Source organism: Phalangium opilio, unplaced genomic scaffold (assembly GCF_054372755.1).
Source record: "Phalangium opilio isolate 3A_F unplaced genomic scaffold, DU_Popi_V2 ptg000217l_1, whole genome shotgun sequence".
In the NCBI taxonomy this organism is placed as follows: domain Eukaryota; kingdom Metazoa; phylum Arthropoda; class Arachnida; order Opiliones; family Phalangiidae; genus Phalangium; species Phalangium opilio.
Window position 1 is genome coordinate 12,194,979 of NW_028324218.1, and position 14,973 is coordinate 12,209,951.

Below are 14,973 nucleotides of genomic sequence, written 5' to 3' on the forward strand. Positions count from 1 at the left end.
TCATAAGAGCAAACAGTAACCCTATGCATGCAAGCGATAGCAAATGAGTGAGCTTTTCCTATAGAAAATAGGGGTCACTAGACTCTGTGCCCTTGGACAATTTTTTACCCCTCCGAATTCACCTAAAACAAAATAATGAATGTTTTGAAAAGAAAGGCAATTGAAAAATTTTAAAGTTTTAACTTTTTAATTGAAAAACCGGTAGCGGAAAAATACGGAAAATTTTCCGGAAAAATATAGCTCGGTCATTTTCCGGAAAATTTTCCGAGCGGAAAATTTTCCGCGGGAAATTTTCCGACTTACAACCCTAGGGCTCATACATAATACCTACAGAGTAGGCGCTGAAGAGCGGGAAGGAAGGCAGAGTTTTACACCCGGGCCTTTCTCTCTCAAATTAATCGAAATGGTGTATTCCTATCCATATCTATATAAATAAAGTCCTGACTGACTGACTGACTGACTGACAGACGGATAATCAACGCCCAGCCCATACCGCTTGCCCTAGAAGGATGAAAATTTGCAGGAACTCTACGCATAAGTAGTAGGCGCGTAATAATAAAGATTTTTCCAATCCGCCGCCATCTTAATAAATGGCGCCCAGAAATGTAAAAAATCTTCTCTATGCAACATAGTCCGCGCGTTTCAACTCATTTCACAAATATTTAGTACACTGGTTTCCCTTAACCTATAGACGGGCTGAACGGTCTTTTGGGTTCGATTTGTTGCCATCTTTATAATTGGCGGTCAGAAACTTAAAAACCCTTCTTTACGGAATAATGTCCGCATTAAAAGTAATAAAAAATGTCCCGACGGGCTGACGGGCAACGCCGAGTGCCTTCTCTCCTAGGGTGCAACAAAAATATTAGTCATCAGTAAATCTACCCATTCTTTATATCATTATAGCATTTTGTTGTTCTTATTACACGCGGGTAACAGCTAGTATATCTATAAATTACAGGCACCGTTCGACGCTATATCTGCAGAAGTGTTAGAGCGAATGGAAGAGGAAAAGGGATCCTTCATTGATTTGGCAACTTTAATCACAAATGAAAACTTTATCGATTCCATAAAGGACGGTAGTCAAGCTCTTATTGTAAACCATTTGCTATGGAAGGGTCTCTTTCAGATTGTGCATGATGAGGACGACCATAGTCTTTTCTATTACGGGCAACCGGCGATAAGCTCTGGGGTCATGACCTCTTTCTACAATAGAAGTTTACCTATTGCCGAACAAGAATCACTGAACAATCTGTTAGTTCAAAAACCTTACGACTAAATGTTTTCAATTCGAAACAGTCCTTTAACTCTGATTACAGTGTTCTCAACGTAGTGGAAAGTCAAATCTTATATCAATTTCTATTTCGCAATACTCAAAAGATGGAAATGTATACCTGGAGACAGGATGTAGAGACTGAAGGATCACCAACTACGCTGAAGGATCTAAAAATTATTCTACTAGGAATTATTGTCAGTCATATCACAGCGTTCATGGTTGTAGTTGGGGAAACTTTGGTTTTCGCATTTTGCTCTAACGCGCTATTGTGAAAAATATCATTGATTTTATTTCCATGATATGCAAATGAGACCTTTGTTATTTTTAAGTAAATCTTTAGCATAGCCATTCATCGGAATTAAATAAAATATATTCAACAATAGGAAACCCCATTTTAAGAGGCCAATGTCTCAATTTTACAAACGAAAATATTTTACATTTTCTGAACTTTATATATTCAGTACAATTAACCAATTAATTGCAGTTACTATTAACCAATTAATAGCAAGTACGATTAACCAATTAATTGAAAGCACGATTTACCAATTATTTCCATGTACTATTAACCAATTTATTGTAAAAACAATTATCCAATGAATTGCAAATACGATTAACCAATTAATTGCAAGTATGATTAACCAATTAATGGCAAGTATGATTGATAAATTAATAGCAAGTCTGACTTACCAATTAATTGCAAGTATGACTTACCAATTAATTGCATGTATTATTAACCAATTAATTGCATGTATTATTAACCAATTAATTGCATGTATTATTAACCAATTAATTGCATGTATTATTAACCAATTAATTGCAAGTACGATTACCCAATTAATTGCAAGGACGATTACCCTATTAATTGCAAGGACGATTACCCTATTAATTGCAAGGACGATTACCCTATTAATTGCGAGGACGATAACCGTATTAATTGCAAGGACGATTACCGTATTAATTGCAAGGACGATTACCCTATTAATTGCAAGTACGATTAACCAATTAATTGCAAGTACGATTAACCAATTAATTGCAAGGAAGGATAACTAAATGATTGAAAGTGGGGTAACCAATTTATTGAAGGAACGAATAACCAATTATTTTCAAGAACAATTAACCAAGTAATTTGAAGTACGATTCACCAATTAAATGCAAGTACGATTCACCAATTAATTGCAAGTACGATTAACAATTATTTTCAAGTACGGTTATCCAATTAACTGCCAGTACCAATAACTAATTAATTGCAAGTACGATTTACCATTTATTTTCATGCACTATTAACCAATTTATTGTAAAAACAATTAACTAATGAATTGCAAGTACGATTAACCAATTAATTGCAAGTATGATTGTTCAATTAATTGCAAGTATGACTTACCAATTAATTCCAAGTATGACTTACCAATTAATTGCAAGTATGACTTACCAATTAATTGCAAGTATGACTTACCAATTAATTCCAAGTATGACTTACCAATTAATTCCAAGTATGACTTACCAATTAATTGCAAGTATGACTTACCAATTAATTCCAAGTATGACTTACCAATTAATTGCAAGTATGACTTACCAATTAATTGCAAGTATGACTTACCAATTAATTGCAAGTATGACTTACCAATTAATTGCAAGTATGACTTACCAATTAATTGCAAGTATGACTTACCAATTAATTCCAAGTATGACTTACCAATTAATTCCAAGTTTGACTAACCAATTAATTGAAAGTATGACTTACCAATTAATTGCAAGTATGACTTACCAATTAATTGCAAGTATGACTTACCAATTAATTGCAAGTATGACTTACCAATTAATTGCAAGTATGACTTACCAATTAATTGCAAGTATGACTTACCAATTAATTGCAAGTATGACTTACCAATTAATTCCAAGTATGACTTACCAATTAATTCCAAGTTTGAGTAACCAATTAATTGCAAGTATGACTAACCAATTAATTGCAAGTATGACTAACCTTAGTTGCTATACTGCTGATGAAAGCTTTAATATCAATTTGAGTTGGGCAGCTTTTCTGGCATGGTGCATCGGCACATTTTAGGCATCTATGATACAATAAAGACGTCTGAATATAATGCGAAATAAATCTTGTCTTTCATTAACCTCTACCTAGCTGCTTCGCGTAAAGCTCCCCTTTCACTTAAAGTCGTAGGTTTCACATCATCGAAGTTTTTTTCCAATGTGGAGCATGACTAAATTAACAAAGTGACAATGAATAAATGAGAAGAATATATGAAAAATACAACAATTATTACTTTGCACTGCTTCTCTTTATTTCGCTTCCAGTGCTTCTTGTTGGTTTTAGTTTCAGCACTAGGAACTAAATTTGCGTAGTTTTTCACTTTTGGATTCAAAGATAGTAAATTCTATGAAAAAATATCAAAATGTATTCAAAGTCTTTTTAACGCGACACTTGTGTGTTTCGGATTGAGCTCGGAATTTTCTATCAATTATCCACAAATTGGTGGATAACCGATTATTTATAAACGAAGTTGTGAATAAAATACGATTTAACGTGTAAATTAATTTTAGTTAATTATAATTAGCATGTGAGTTCTGTGGATAATTTTCGAGTATGGATAAAGATAAAAACCATGGATAATGGATAGATAATGCCGAGCTTTAGTTTTGGAAAATGTTGATGAAAATATTCTTCAAAATAATCAGTTTTTAAAAGCACATAAATAAAATTAGTTTCAAAGTTGTCTATGATATTTCAAGTTAAAAACATTTATTTATTTTATTTAGTGGTTAGTATAAATTTAGAAAAATTTAAAATTCTTGGTACTATTACCTCGATATCGGGAGAATCCCTCGAAAGTTGTTTTCCCGTTGCTAAAGACATCTCAAGGCCTTGTAACATAAGAAATTCTTCAGCACTTGCATCGTAACCTAAATGTAATTTTATCTTTGTTTCCTACCCCACTTATCTTATCCTCGCAATGTCTTTTAAACGTTTACAATCTCTTAAGTTTGTGAACCCTTATACTTCTAAAACATTAACGGATAGGCCTAACCATAACGAGATAAAAATGTTAAACATATTTCTCTTCTAGATCGGTTTGGTTGATTTTAAGAGTATCGGTTTATATAGCTTTATAATTTCACAAGATAAGTACCGCAATTCATATTACGCGGTCTTAATTGAAAATACCTAAATTAGCTCTTCAAATAACCTGTCGAACAAAGTTCTTTTGTTTCATGTCATGTCGAACGTCTTTCGATCCACACAACGAGCACGTACAATTAGGAGATTTAGAGAGTCAAAGTTCTTTGTCAGCCCCCCTTTCGAAACCGGTACCGGTATCAGAGTTCCGCATATGCGCCATAGCCGCAACATAGAGGGGAAAAAAATCGGAGAAGTTTGATTACGGCCAGTACGGATCACGTGACTTCTGGCTCCTGGGCTATGCGCCGAGGTAGGTGCGCGTGAGAGAAAGCTAGATCGGGATCAGTTTGGGAAATGAGGATATTTTTTTAACTACTCCTTGGGACCAGTGACCGCCTAATAATAAACTGGTCTCCGGACTGGTCCCAGCCTTTGTACTCCAATAGATTAGCAATGAATAAACTGGTCCAGTAAGCCCCCTCTTCTTGAATTTAAAAACTAGTCCAAGCAATTAATAAACTGGTTTTGGACCAGAGTAGAGTGTGCTATTTCCCAGACTGATCGGGATGTGCCGTTACCTTCACCCTTCCCTCTTTGATTCTCAGTCTTATACGTGCTCACTGGCTGATCTCCCTGATCCACATATCTTATGTTCGGTCTCAAGAAAACAAGGTGGTTGAAAAATAGACTGTTTTACCCCTACGTTTGTAAAGAGTCTATTAGCTGAGCTTTGCATGCAAAGATATTGATATCTGAATATATTTAAACTTACAAAGTTAAGAAGAAACTTCTAGGTTCATTTCTTTTTCATTTTAAACTTTCAATAGTTACTGAACCTTGCAAGAGAAAATGCTAACATCGAATAAAGAATAAATTTAATACTTTTTAATTCTTTTTAAAGTAATATAAATATTTTTTTTTTCGGAACCAATTAATTCATTTACATAAACCTTAAAAGTCGAGATTCAACGAAAAGGGTTATAGGCGAACTAAAAACCAAGAGTTTAGAATTAACAAAGTGCAACCGTACCGAGGTTGGAATTAATATATGGAAAAATTTAATCAGTTCTAGACGAGAGAGCGTTTTCACTGGATCTCGGCCTTTAAACTGTTTAATTATGAAAATTTTGCTTTGAATCTAATGTTTAGTCTTATCAGAAAAATGCGCTTGAAAAATTAAAATAATTTTGCATCAATGATATAAATTATAACTGGATTTCGTCAAACGTTATATCATAATTATTCAAGCCTACGTCGTTTTAGACAAATTGCATAATGGAAAAGAGCATTACACATAAAACTAATTGATAGTTTCAAACGATCTGCTCATATGCATACGCTTGATGGGAACCAAGTAAGATTTCAGTATGGAAGTAGTATGTAATATAAGATAATATGTACCAAAAATAAATAGGCCTAGATATCTATTTACGTTTGCTTTTTATTCGAATATATTGAGATGAAGTTGATCAAAACATAGCTATATTTCGTGTAAATTGTAAAAGTTAAACGTATTGGAATTAACCTAATAGAATTATTGAAGTGATATTTTCATCTCGGCAAATTATTTCACACTAACCGTGCACTAACTAAGCTACCCGGCCATGTCCAAGCGGCATATTTTAGCGCACCGGTTTCATATTATCGCATCAAGTGGTTTTTAGAAACTAACCCTTTTTAAGACTTTTAAATTTAATAAAACTATGCTTAAATAGGGGTTAAATAAACAAAACCTAGTAACTTTCTCTCAAGTATACAAAAACAAAATGTTACTATTTTTGAGTTTCAATCGCAGGGCGTGATGATAGTGCAATCATTGTGCAGATGCGAGCAAATAACTATGTACCATCCACATTACAAACAGAACGAAAAATAAAAGGGCGAATTAATTAAGATAATCAAATGAGACACTTATCATTCTTTCACATTCGGCCATATCTTATGTCAGGTTCGTATTTAACTGTCAAATTTGATTAAACCCGTCAGCAAACAAAGCGTAAATGGTCGCTAATAAAACTGTACAGTACTTTGCGATTTTAAAGAAATGAAGTCTGCGTTTCAGAAAATATTTATATTTTGCAACAAGTTTCGAAACACAAGAAAATTTTCAAGATATACTTGATGGCTTAGCTATTTGATACCAATAGCTGATATAATCTAATGGTTTTCGTCTTCATTCCTGAACTGAAGTCATATAATCTGAAGCAAGGGTTTATTTGAACTCTGGATTCAGACTGTCATTTTTACGTTCTAAGTTCCATGGAAGGAGGGGAAAGTTCAAGGATATAAAATTTGTGGAAAAATTGGTCCGAAAACTTGATTAAAATATCTGAATCTCTCTATAAAATCTCGAAATCATGAACTATTGGACTCTAGATTTCAAGATTTTTTTAAAATATAGATTTATTAAACCTAAAATATTTAGAGATGTAATTCAAAATAATTCTCTTTGTATAGTGTTGTGCTTGCTTTCAAAAACTCATACTAAATAATAAAGTATCCTTCAAAATCTCCTAGAAAGAATCAAAATAAAAAACCTAAAGAAAATTTTCAAATCTCGTACACTAAAACGCCAAAAAGAAAAGCTTTTGAATTCAAATAGCTAAGCAACCTTGTATATTACAATTCAAGCCTCATTATCATTTGAAATACTGATTCCGATTAACGACGTGCACTTTTGCTGACTTTATCATAAACGTCGGGAAAGGCTTTCTTGCACTGGTATTTTTCACGCACTTGATCGTAAAGCGTATGGTCGAACATTTCTCGAAATTCTTCTTTAGTCAAGTAAGAATCAGCGTACAACATTTGGAATCTGAAAAATATTTGAAAATTTAAGGACTAAAGCATTTGTTTAGGTGAGTTTCAATTGACGTTTTTGGGTATAAAAGGAATAAAATAAAAATTTTTTCGACACTTTCTAGTCGTCACGCGCATATTGGGGTTGCCAATACGACGTGTTTTGTCACAAAGTGAAAAAAAAAATAATTATTTGAATTATAAATTTTTATCGTTAATCGATATTTTTGAGTATAGAGTTTTTGGGACGTCTCAGCTATGCTATCCCGTTAGTCATTTCATATGAGAATCTCATCATTTCGAAAATTCTCGATTATTAATTATACCACTTAGGAAAAATTTCCATAAAAATTTTTTACTTTAAATAAAAGCCCCTTAAATAACAAGTCTTGAAACTTTACTATATTAAAATTAGAGATTGAAACTTAATAATGAGGTTTCCAGCCTGTTTCCAAATTGGATGTTGAATTTTCTTTAAGCACTATGTGAAATAAATTGAAATTCTAACAGAGCAAGGCTATAGTACTAGTTTAGGTGGCTAGTATGCTAGACTTTCATATGACGGGTCCTTGTTTTTACACGTGAAAAACTTAACCTTACATTCTACACTAAATCTTATTCTTATTCAGTGCCACTGGCGGAGGGTCTGAAAACATCTCCTATAGAGCCTGGATAACGTACGAAGGTTTGCAGAATCACCACCAGGTGGCTCTTGCGCCGCGGCATCCGAAGTCGATTCTGGGAGCCTTCGTAAGTTAATACCCAGTCTCCATGGGAGTAGTTTCCAGACTCTCCGCCAGTGGTGGTTGTTCCTATAAGGTCAATTCCCACACTACTTTTAATAATACTTGCTTTTAAATATTTCGATGCCCAATTTCTACTCCATGCTTAGTTATAATTGACATTTTCCCTTTGCTAAATTGGTAAATGCTAAAAGTTATTAAACGTACTAATCAAGCCGGGAGTGTGGCGCACTCCTGTAAGCCAAGCTTCTGGGCGGCAAAGTTTGAGGGAATACGACACATGTCGGCGATCCTACCCTATAGCTGCCGACTGTCCCGTGTCCGCCGGAGGTGACTTACCCCAATTCCACCTTTCGTCACCTCCCAAGTAAACCTCATTTCCTTCCCTGTTTACACACATACGACCTAGCGGCAACCGTCAGTGTTGGACCGCGTAGGGTCTCGCACTCCATCAATTCTTTCTAGAGCACAGAGCCTCACGGCTATACGCTCTAAGTGTGGGTAGTAGGAAAAGAAAACGTACTACTCATATTAACCCCACTAATCGCTCTCAGAGCGTTGCTAACAGACGGGCAGATAAGTCTTTCTTATTATAATTGCAGCCTCATATGAGCCTTAAAGCGGAAGTTTAACTGGTTTCATAAAAATTATATAGATTTAACGATGTCAAGTAAGCAATATATATAATATACCACGTGAATATTATAACAACATCGCTTATTTCTTCAAATTGAAAAATCCGTATGCTTACCCATTGACATTCCGAACGTACGCCTCACACTCTCTCGTAGTCTCTTTCGGTTGAAAATTTTTAACCAAAGGTTCACCGTACACACCGATATCAATATAAACTTCCGGTTGTGATGTTCCGGTTTGAACAAATCCGGGTTCATTTGGTAGCGTCATAGGACACAACCATAGAGGATATACCTGAAAACAGAGACGCCATATCAATTAAGCGTTTCAAAGTAATTTGATGATTTGAGATTTTACCTTCACGGTTTTATCAAAAAATGATATGGCTTCACTTAGATGCTTCAAAGGGACAAACATGTCTTGAATGACATGATGTTTCTCGTACAGCTCTTTAACGGTCTGTCCTTGTGTCAATTTCATTAACGATATTTTTGGAGGGGTTAGCCAGCCAAAAAGGTTCCTGAATAGCCAGTGGTTTCCAAAGGGTATAATGTACTATAATAAATGATATCTTTATTTTTATTTTCATTAACAGCTACTATATGTATGAAAGCCAAAAATAAACACATTTAATGCAACTTAATATTGAAATGAAATAGGTATAAGTTCGACCAGGAATGTATGGAGGGGTTGGAATTGCTAGGGTCAAATCCTAATCGGCGTGAAATAATCTTGGAAACTACTGGCGTGGCTTAATTTACGCTAGTGACGTCATAGCTTGACGTAAAAATCGTCTTTACCACTTAAATTATTTTCATTCATTCATTGGCTTCCAAAACAACTTGTTTGCTATAATTCTCCACCCTCTACCCTAGGTCCTCTGCCTAGGCTTAGAGAATCGAATATGAACGCGAACGGCGACGAATCAGCGCATTTAACTTTAAAAAATCTAAAAGGTCACTTCTGCCATGCCTTTTTTTAACGAGTTATGACATTTTTTCGCCTTCGGTAGGCAGCTAAGCAGACGTAGGGGGAGGAGCTACACTTCTAAAAAATGGACTCGCCTTATGTTTCCACCATCAAGGGTACAACGAGAGCCCCGTTAGCCATTCCAGTCCCTCCATACATTCCTGGTTCGACGTTAGGTACGTTTGAGTTTCACTATAATCTCAGTTCATCGTACATGTTGTAACTGTAACACCGTCTAGGGTAGGGGCTTAAAAGTTTACGTGTACATTGAAAGTTACAACGTGTACACCAATATTATAATAATCTAAGCTTTGTCTATGAAGGGATTTCCACACTAAGCCTGTGGCTTATTTACAGGTGGGTCCCTTTACAATGCATAGAAGGGTGGTGGCTATCCCCTATGCCACAGCTGAGCTTACCGACAGCGCCCTACACTAACTATTACCGTTAACCTCTGCAAGGTTTGATGGAAAGGAGAAACCGAGTTAGACCGCGGGGAGAGAACTTGCAAACTCTACGCAGAAGGATTTGTTCCCAGATTTTCACAGGGTGCCACAGTCTGGGACCGAACCCGGGATCCTTTTGCTGCAAAGTCAAAGCGCTAACCGCCAAGCCACCCCACTTCTCAGGAGTGGCTGACACTTTTCTACATTCAAAAAATTAGGCCTATTTATAGCAAAAAATGTTATTTTAGAACCTATGGCCCATTTACATTATCGACAGACATTTCTGTCTGACATGTAAAAATTGTTCGAGTGGTTTAAAAATACAAGCTCTAGATTTCCACAAATCTCACTACGCCCCATTTAGACGTCCCAGCTACCCTGTTTTAAGATTAGGCCTACTGGTTATATCCCAATTCATCGGTTTTAATTGGAAAATTTAAGTTATTTTTACCATCATTTCCCAAAAAAGGCCTCTTGAATGTCTATGATAGTAATCCCGTATTGGAATGAATTCAACTTTTGGCCCAACATCCAATACTGATCGGGCGTGTTCGAAGAACCAAGGTTTGTTAAAGCTACATATTTTGTTCAGCTAAAAAGCAAAAGATTTCAATAAATTTATGAAAAATATGACATGTTTTGCAATTCATACTTTACTGTAATCGACTTCGTCTGTCATATCAGCGGTCATTACTACGGCAGTCGTTTCTGAATAAGCAATCCCTTCGATAAATTCGAATTTCCCAATATTTTGGGCTATTACGGACTGAATTTGTTCAGAAGTATAACAAGGAATGTAATTCATTTTGATGTAGTTTTTCGCCGGTATAATTTTAATTTCAGCTGCCACGAGAAATCCCACTGTACCATGTGACCATGGAACGGAGTAAAATAAGTCTGAGTTTTCGTCCTGGAACCAATCAAAAGTTGAAAACAAATTCGTAAGTGCTTAGTAAAACTACAACCAGAGTCAAAATTAATGCCTCACAGGGAACAAGCAAAGAGCAATTGCTGTGAGTTACAGTATATCAAGGTGGTCGACTTCAGAGCTTTCTTTAGCACCACAAATTTCTCTACGAAGTCTCAGAGTGAGTACATGCTTCATGTTAATTATACATTACATTCTTGATTGTTTCAAGTTAGCTGCTGTAAAGTTATATTTCGCAGTTTCTTTACATAGTGATGTTTGTGCTAAAAACTAGCATCAATCTGCTGGATTGTCATATTTCCTCCAATGAGGGAACTGTAACGTAACTAACGACCTTGATATACTACAAAACTAATATCGCTGTGCTAGTGCCTTGATTTTTGTACTGCCGAGGCCGTATCCATGCAATCACGTGCAGTATTAGGCAATGAAAGCATTATGATTTACCAATGCCATCAGTGAACAAATATAGAAAACCATGCATTGTTCGGTCAGTTTCTGTACATGCATGTACATGCACTGACGTTCCAATACTCATACTTACTTTGCTACAACGAACCAAAGACCCGTCAGACATAACCAGCTCATAAGACACACATATGTGTTGGAACAATCCATATTTGTGCGATGAAGATTCGATACCAGATCCCATTATGAGTCCTCCTATTAGTCAAATGTATTAAAAATACGGTCAAAATATATTGAAATAGTACCAACTATTTTATCCTGAGTAGATATAGTAATGAATAGGTCACAGTAGTCCTAGCTTGGAGGAGAGGGTATGATGGAGAAGAAATTATTTCGGCCATGTGCATTGTGCGGCAATAATCGCATCCCAGAGTACCTAGCAATTCGGTTAAAAAAGTGACAAGTGCTGGTTCCTGAGGCCCTTTTAGGAAACAGTTTTACCCTTTAGCGGCTGAACCGTACCATCCTACCGAAACGCCGAGAATGATTGGAGGACTGTTACAGGTATAAGCATTACCTATCCATCTCTTTCTCTCCTCCTTCCAGGCGTCATGATGTGCCTTTCGTTTGTTTTGGTATAAGGAGGTTTTCCATAAGTGTCACTATATGCTCCCATACTCGAGGGGTGGAGTTGAGTACTCCGCTAAGCTTGGTAAGGGCTAATTTTAGCTCTGAACTTATGAAAGAGTTCCGATTGGTATGTAGAAGGTTAACTAGCATGTTAGAGGCACCACAAGAGCCAAGATTTGCTTCGAAAGCATAGAGGTGTGCAAATCTTAACACCTTTGGCCGGGGAGACTTTTGAATAAGCCCCTTTCCTCGACTGCTATCCTCCCGCTCTTGGACACCCCCCGTCCATTTTGGGGCTGAAAAGGGGGAAGTAAGCTTAACGTTCGTTGTTTAGTCGCTTAATATGGGGCTCTATGGGTTGCCATCGGTCCTTCAGTATTGCTTAGTCCATGCTTTCCGGAGCTTAACAACCTTCCCTTAAATTGGAGAAATGTCACCCCCCTTTAATAAATCTAATAGGCTTTTTTGAGTAACAGGGACGAGTACCATAGACGGTATTGTTGTTGTATACTTCCCAGGATAAAAGTCATTAACTTCAGCTTTTACCTATTGTGAGATCATCCAGTTCAGGTATAATTGGCAAGGTCCAGCCAATTGAGTTCAATGTTGCTGTTACTTGACCCATGCTAACTAAGGGTTCAACTCTAACGGTTCTTTTATCCGTGTTGACCTCGAGGACATCCACGAGATTAATATTGATACGATTAAGATTGCTCTTGTAAATTCCTTCTCTGAAGCTGACTGTTTGGTAGCCAGGTCGACCGGTGCACATGGGAACTTTCTGACCTGACTCGGTCCATTTTCGAACCTTCAAATAAAGGATTGTATCAGGGATAGATGTAATTTTGGAAGCAGGAATGGAGAACAGTGTAATGTGAGCGCGCGTCAAAGTCCAGGACCCCCTTCCACGGGACGGGCCGGTTATGAAAGAAGAGGCGGGTCATAGCGACAGAGGTAAAAAGGAATTACGTATTTTACGCCATCCCAGTCAGCAACGTCATCAAAACGTAGTTTAAGTGAGCCAATAAGAGGGGCTCTATACTGGGCTATGAGTCGGACTGAGGTAAATATTAACCGTTCTCCATTCCTACTCTAAAATTAAATCTATCCCTGATTGTATATTTTATACGAGGAAACCTTACAAGTAATAATTTTCTGAAATTATCTTCCTAAATTTTAAAGGAGCAACTAGACTAATTTCCATGCGGAATTTCAAGTGATTGGTGATCATGTGCAACTTGACTAACTGAGCGTTGAACCGTGCACGCGCTCCTAACTTCGTAGGGTACTCCACATTTATTTTAAAGATTGCTAGAAAAGTGAATCTTTCAAAAACGTTAGAGTACATTTTTTTTGCACTGCCATCTAGCTATAAGAAATTTTAACCTATTATTCCTAAGAATTAAGCCCCCAGCATATATTTTAACAAGATAATAAATTATATTATAAAGCTTCAAGACACATTTTTGTATTTTAAATTTAAATTATTATTCACATAACAATTTGGGATATTAGGATTAACCTTGGCATATAACATCAATAAAACTATCAAGAAACCAAATTCTGACGGCGCGGGTCTCGCCATCTATGACTTAATATTAGAACTAATTCAAAATAAATCGATTGAATACTTTCACGCTCTTCTACACGTACACGATATTCTAAGAACCCCTACGAAAAGGCTGTAACCTAATATAATCATCAACCCTTAATTTTTAGAAAAGGTGCCAAGTGCAGGGAAAACTACTTACTTGTTGTTGAATATCTTTAACTCGAAGGTCATGCAGTTTAGGTGCTGTGCGCAACTTGAAGACTATCTTATTTCTCAGATAAAACCAAATATCGTACACAAACGACGCCGGCAGCAAGAAAAAACATACGAAAACCCAACGGTACTCAATAATAATTTTCTCTAATAGCGACATTTTTAAATAACGTCGTTTCTTCACACAAACACGCGCTTTCACGACAGACTGGAATGACAGTTCATTAAAGAACTAAAATATACTTTAGAAAATGTACTGCTTTTGTCAAAATCAAAGTTAAAAAGAGAGGCTCACATTTTTTTCCTCTTCAGAAATCACGTAGAGATATGAGAGATAAAAAATGGGCAACCTTGGCCGCTGCATCTATTTCGAGAGGTACTGGTACTATGGTTAGTTTAGGATAATAAATTGGTTTGAAAGTTATGTAATTCAGGGTGAATCGGGGAGGTTCTAATCAGTTTTAATACTATAACCTTTCAAGTTCAACGCATAATAAGTTATAAAAAGAGAAAAATGTTATAATATGACAAATTTCTATATTAAAACTATTCATAGTTATAGCATATGCAACAAAACGACAATAAGTATGGCATTCATTAAAACCAAATTTTTATTGTCAAAAAAAAAAAAAAGCCCCCTTTGCACGGTGATGCACATAAATACGCAAAATTTCTCTTTATATTCAAAACTTTGTAAGGAAAATTATAATTTTGGTAATGGGAAAATTCATACTTGTTCACATCATGTTACTTAACATGTATAGATAACTATATCTACATAAGTAAAATTCCAGAATGACTCAACAGACTAATTGATAAGCACCGCCTGGCCGAAAACTTGAGGGTTGAAACTACTTTCGTATGGACCTTATTATTAAGAATGATTTAGAAAATCAATTCTTTTGAAAGATTTTGAATAGAAATATAGAAGCTGCCTTACTTTTTGTCCCTACATTTCAAACAAATTATTTAATATTTAGTATACTGCTTCGCTATATTGAGTATGCCAACTAATATTAAAATGGCGCCCAATAAAGTGATAAAATTTAAAACTTTAAAGTGACAAAACATTTTTTGTTACCCCCTAACTTCGTTCGAGTGGAATTGATATTATAAAGAAGTGATTTCTATTTTATTAGGGAGAAAGTATTTATTCGGCACATTTCTAGCTTTATCTCCAGTCCAAAAATAGGTCCGGATTAAATCCCCGCCTCTAAATTACAACCAGCATCTCATTGGTTCT

General features: G+C 35.8%; 3 protein-coding genes and 1 long non-coding RNA gene across 28 annotated transcripts in view; 2 read left to right on the forward strand and 2 right to left on the reverse strand.

The window, feature by feature from the left end:
- The window catches only part of LOC149616341 (uncharacterized), a 4,161-nt gene extending 2,616 nt beyond the window's left edge, over nucleotides 1–1,545 (forward strand). The window contains exons 7-8 of the mRNA XM_089857099.1: nucleotides 959–1,251; nucleotides 1,317–1,545. Coding sequence (XP_089713225.1) covers nucleotides 959–1,251; nucleotides 1,317–1,545 — 522 coding nt within the window. The remainder of the gene's footprint in view (nucleotides 1–958; nucleotides 1,252–1,316) is intronic.
- The window catches only part of su(r) (dihydropyrimidine dehydrogenase su(r)), a 21,330-nt gene extending 14,306 nt beyond the window's left edge, over nucleotides 1–7,024 (reverse strand). Inside the window, exons 1-6 of one of the 10 annotated variants that reach the window (XM_089856753.1) lie at nucleotides 6,180–7,024; nucleotides 5,179–5,258; nucleotides 4,092–4,189; nucleotides 3,553–3,663; nucleotides 3,407–3,489; nucleotides 3,255–3,342 (exon numbers count right to left, since the gene is read on the reverse strand). In XM_089856753.1, coding sequence (XP_089712879.1) covers nucleotides 3,255–3,342; nucleotides 3,407–3,489; nucleotides 3,553–3,663; nucleotides 4,092–4,160 — 351 coding nt within the window. In that variant the 5' untranslated portion in view covers nucleotides 4,161–4,189; nucleotides 5,179–5,258; nucleotides 6,180–7,024. Of the gene's footprint in view, nucleotides 1–3,254; nucleotides 3,343–3,406; nucleotides 3,490–3,552; nucleotides 3,664–4,091 lie in introns of all 10 variants that reach the window. The other 9 variants (XM_089856750.1, XM_089856749.1, XM_089856754.1 and 6 more) reach the window with 9 other exon arrangements.
- On the reverse strand, nucleotides 6,463–14,168 carry LOC149616342 (delta(24)-sterol reductase-like). Of its 2 annotated transcripts, XM_089856756.1 has the most exons (9): nucleotides 14,026–14,168; nucleotides 13,717–13,962; nucleotides 12,512–12,773; nucleotides 11,472–11,590; nucleotides 10,652–10,909; nucleotides 10,451–10,591; nucleotides 8,942–9,139; nucleotides 8,700–8,878; nucleotides 6,463–7,221 (listed from the first exon to the last, which is right to left on the reverse strand). In XM_089856756.1, the coding sequence occupies exons 1-9, from the start codon at nucleotides 14,092–14,094 to the stop codon at nucleotides 7,068–7,070; spliced, it is 1,626 nt and encodes a 541-aa protein (XP_089712882.1). In that variant the 5' UTR covers nucleotides 14,095–14,168; the 3' UTR covers nucleotides 6,463–7,067. The 2 variants fall into 2 exon arrangements, with proteins under 2 accessions (XP_089712882.1, XP_089712883.1); XM_089856757.1 differs by lacking the exon at nucleotides 14,026–14,168 and having other exon boundaries at nucleotides 13,717–14,011.
- On the forward strand, nucleotides 7,127–13,425 carry LOC149616343 (uncharacterized). 15 transcript variants are annotated; one of them, XR_016375934.1, is made up of 5 exons: nucleotides 7,127–7,264; nucleotides 7,331–9,729; nucleotides 9,911–10,563; nucleotides 10,684–10,781; nucleotides 10,843–13,425. It is a non-coding gene; the product is annotated as an uncharacterized LOC149616343 (long non-coding RNA). The 15 variants fall into 15 exon arrangements; XR_016375927.1 differs by having other exon boundaries at nucleotides 9,911–13,028; nucleotides 13,148–13,425; XR_016375929.1 differs by having other exon boundaries at nucleotides 9,911–11,603; nucleotides 11,662–13,425.
- Nucleotides 14,169–14,973: the final 805 nt, after the last annotated feature.